This window comes from Haliaeetus leucocephalus, unplaced genomic scaffold (assembly GCF_000737465.1).
Source record: "Haliaeetus leucocephalus isolate CR32 unplaced genomic scaffold, Haliaeetus_leucocephalus-4.0 Scaffold110, whole genome shotgun sequence".
Taxonomy (NCBI): domain Eukaryota; kingdom Metazoa; phylum Chordata; class Aves; order Accipitriformes; family Accipitridae; genus Haliaeetus; species Haliaeetus leucocephalus.
The window spans coordinates 571,110-574,058 of record NW_010972546.1 but is presented as its reverse complement, the minus strand read 5'-3'; the positions used below and the strand labels follow the sequence as shown (position 1 = coordinate 574,058).

General features: G+C 45.1%; 1 protein-coding gene across 1 annotated transcript; it reads left to right on the top strand.

The window, feature by feature from the left end:
- The first annotated feature begins 156 nt into the window (after positions 1-156).
- ATP5G1 (ATP synthase, H+ transporting, mitochondrial Fo complex, subunit C1 (subunit 9)) lies at positions 157-2,237 on the top strand. Its single transcript, XM_010585494.1, has 4 exons — positions 157-300; positions 887-964; positions 1,240-1,415; positions 2,012-2,237. The coding sequence occupies exons 1-4, from the start codon at positions 262-264 to the stop codon at positions 2,124-2,126; spliced, it is 408 nt and encodes a 135-aa protein (XP_010583796.1). The 5' UTR covers positions 157-261; the 3' UTR covers positions 2,127-2,237.
- The last annotated feature ends 712 nt before the right edge of the window (positions 2,238-2,949 follow it).

The window sequence follows — 2,949 nt, the reverse complement described above, 5'->3', positions numbered from 1 at the left end:
CGACCGTGTCGGGGAAGGCAAAAATGTGCAGCCCTGGGGAGCGGCCCAAAGGAGGATTAACGGAGGGAGGGCGGCGGGGAGGGAGGACGCGGAGCCGTGCGTGGGGGTGGTGGGGAAAAGCCTCGGGCACAGCGGAGGGACGGGGTTGCAGATAGACGTGTTTTCTGTCAGTCCCGAGAGGGGGGTGTTGGCTGGCGGCAATAGCGTTGGGATTCCCATTTCCTTTTTCTTTTTGTCTGTATTTGTAATAGGTTAAGCAAAATGCAGGCTCCTCTGGCTCTCCTCAGCTCTCCAGCTGTGGTAAGTCTCCTTTCTTCAGAAGAGTTCAGTAATACTTAGTGGGGATACATGATTGTTAAGTCTTTCTGTGTGATGCTTGGTTCAAAATGCTGTCCTGGACGCCCTCAGCTGAGGTGGGCTCATGTGGATTTGTTTTACTGTGGATTTAACAAGGAGGGGAAACAAGGTGACCTCTGGTGACCGGAGGGTGATACCTACCATCTTAGTAGATGTGCATTGAACTGCAGGCCCAAGGGCTTCTCCAAAGATTAGTTAACTATCACAGAGACACTCCTTTACCTCTTTCTCTCGAGGTGTGCATTGCGAAGAAAATGTATGGAATTGTAGCAATGACTGAACTGCTGTAGCAGATATGACACTCATGCTGCAGTGTGTGGTCTGTGGTGGTATTACTCATGGACTTAATACAATTGGCTAAACTAGACATATCCTAGAGTTGCATATGCCTTTGCTTTTTAGTCTTGTTTCATTCTTGAGATGTCTTATAAAAATTCTAAGGCTGTTCTTCATAAAATAACTGTTCTTTTCTGAGGGTTAGTGTGGACACATCCAATTATAGGAGTTAATTGTCTGTGTTTCACTCCAGTTCCGGTGCTGTTCCAGGGCTCTGGCCAGACCAGTTTCAGTCTCTGTTTTCAGCAGGCCTGAGGTTCAGACTGTACAGGTGAGACTCTTATGTGGCACCTTGGGCCCTGTATTTCTGTGCTTGCTGCCTGTGATACGTGATGGTTTCTCCTGAGATGGAGTAAGTTTGTATATCAAGAGGATGGCTAATATGGGGACATAGTTTCTAGCCCAGATTGGTGACGGCTTTGCAAGCTTGGCTGATTTTGCTCTGCCTTGGGTAGAGGGTAAACGTTGATAATGTTTTATTTAAAAAAAAGTTTATATTTATGATTAAAAGTGTCATTAGCATATTTTTTTTCCTGTATCCTGCAGCCAGGTGGTGTTTCCCATCCACAGCTGACCCACCGCGAGTTCCAAACCAGTGCTGTTTCCAGGGATATTGACACTGCTGCTAAGTTCATTGGTGCTGGTGCTGCCACGGTTGGGGTGGCTGGTTCAGGAGCGGGTATTGGGACGGTGTTTGGCAGCTTGATCATTGGCTATGCCAGGTAAGTAAGATGCCAGGCTGGCTTGAATTTATTCCCTTCTTCCAGCACTAAATTTGGTAGATCAGTAGAGCTTTCTCTGGAATATATGTCCAGCTCTACATGTGTAGTGTATATAAGCAGATAAATGTGTTTAACTGAAGCAGTCCTCCTTGGGATATAAAATGGTTGTTATAATCCATGATTCTATTAAAATAAATTAGAAAGTGCCTAAATTGTTCGAATCCACCCTATACTTGCTTCTGAACGATGCAGCTGCTCTGTGGAGCTCTTCCTGCCTCTAGAAGAAATGAAGCACTAGTTATTAGCAGGAACCATTGCTTGGTGCCGCCAGGGCAGGTGAAACTAGCCTTCAGGGTTCAACATGTCTATGTTGCTAAAACCAGGGAAAAATGATGGCTTTCTCATTCCAGCCGGTGGCTGCCTGCCATAAAACTGGTTTATGCCCCAAAATCCATTGCCTGTGTGACATAATCCTGGCTTTCTGTGATACGGGCTCTGGTTTGGGGTTTGTTTGTGGGGTTTTTTTTTCTCACTGTGGATCCTTTTTTGTATTTTTCCTTCTCTCTCTGGTTTGTTCCTCCTTGTACAACATACAGGAATCCATCTCTCAAGCAGCAGCTCTTCTCCTATGCCATCCTGGGCTTCGCTCTGTCTGAGGCCATGGGTCTCTTCTGTTTGATGGTGGCATTCCTTATCCTCTTTGCTATGTGACAACTTCTGGTCCTGGCTGCGGCTTCCATCACTCTGTCCTCTGCGGTTTGAGTCTGCTTCCATCAGAGCGTTCCAGACTGACAATTAAAGAAAAGATTTCTCTAAATAAACTGGTGGTTTTATTTTTTTTATTTTTTTTTTTCTTTCTTATGTCCTGGTCCAGTGGTGGGGAAGTCTGTGGGTGAGTTGATGTATTGGTTGAAGGGGGTGATAACCCAGGTATGGGGGCACTCACTGATAAAGCAGAAGGGAAATATGAAAAGGTGATGAGAAGGAAGGAAAACTAATGTGAAGTCAGCTAGGGTAAGAGAGGATGTCCTTGAACAGCTCAAATCTTCGCAAAAATCCCAACAAGCATTGCCCTAGTAAAGCAAATACTTCTAGATGAGCTGAGGAGGAGTGGTTTTTTCCACATACTGTTGTTGAGAATGCTGTGCCTTTGTTTTTTTAATCTGAAAGACAGTCTGTAGAAAAGGTGATGGGTACAGGTGAGTGTGCTTAGAAGTGTATTAATGGTGTTTGCATAACTAAATTGCTAGTAAGTACACAAGGGTAAGCACTGCTGTATCAGCTGAATGTTCTTCTTTCACAAAGAAGAGCTGGTTTCAAGGTCACATGATTCATGTGCCGCCTCGAAGCATCAATTTACATGAAGGACCACAGCCTAGTTACATTTCTTCTTTTCCCCCCCAACAGTTACATGCTTCAGCTGTGTTAGAGATTGGAGTATACTAGGGAGGAGAAATGCTAAAATCTAACCTGCATCTTGGACCTTGTGGTAAGACAGCTGTGCCTTTAAGGAAGATAGGAAGGTGAGCACTGG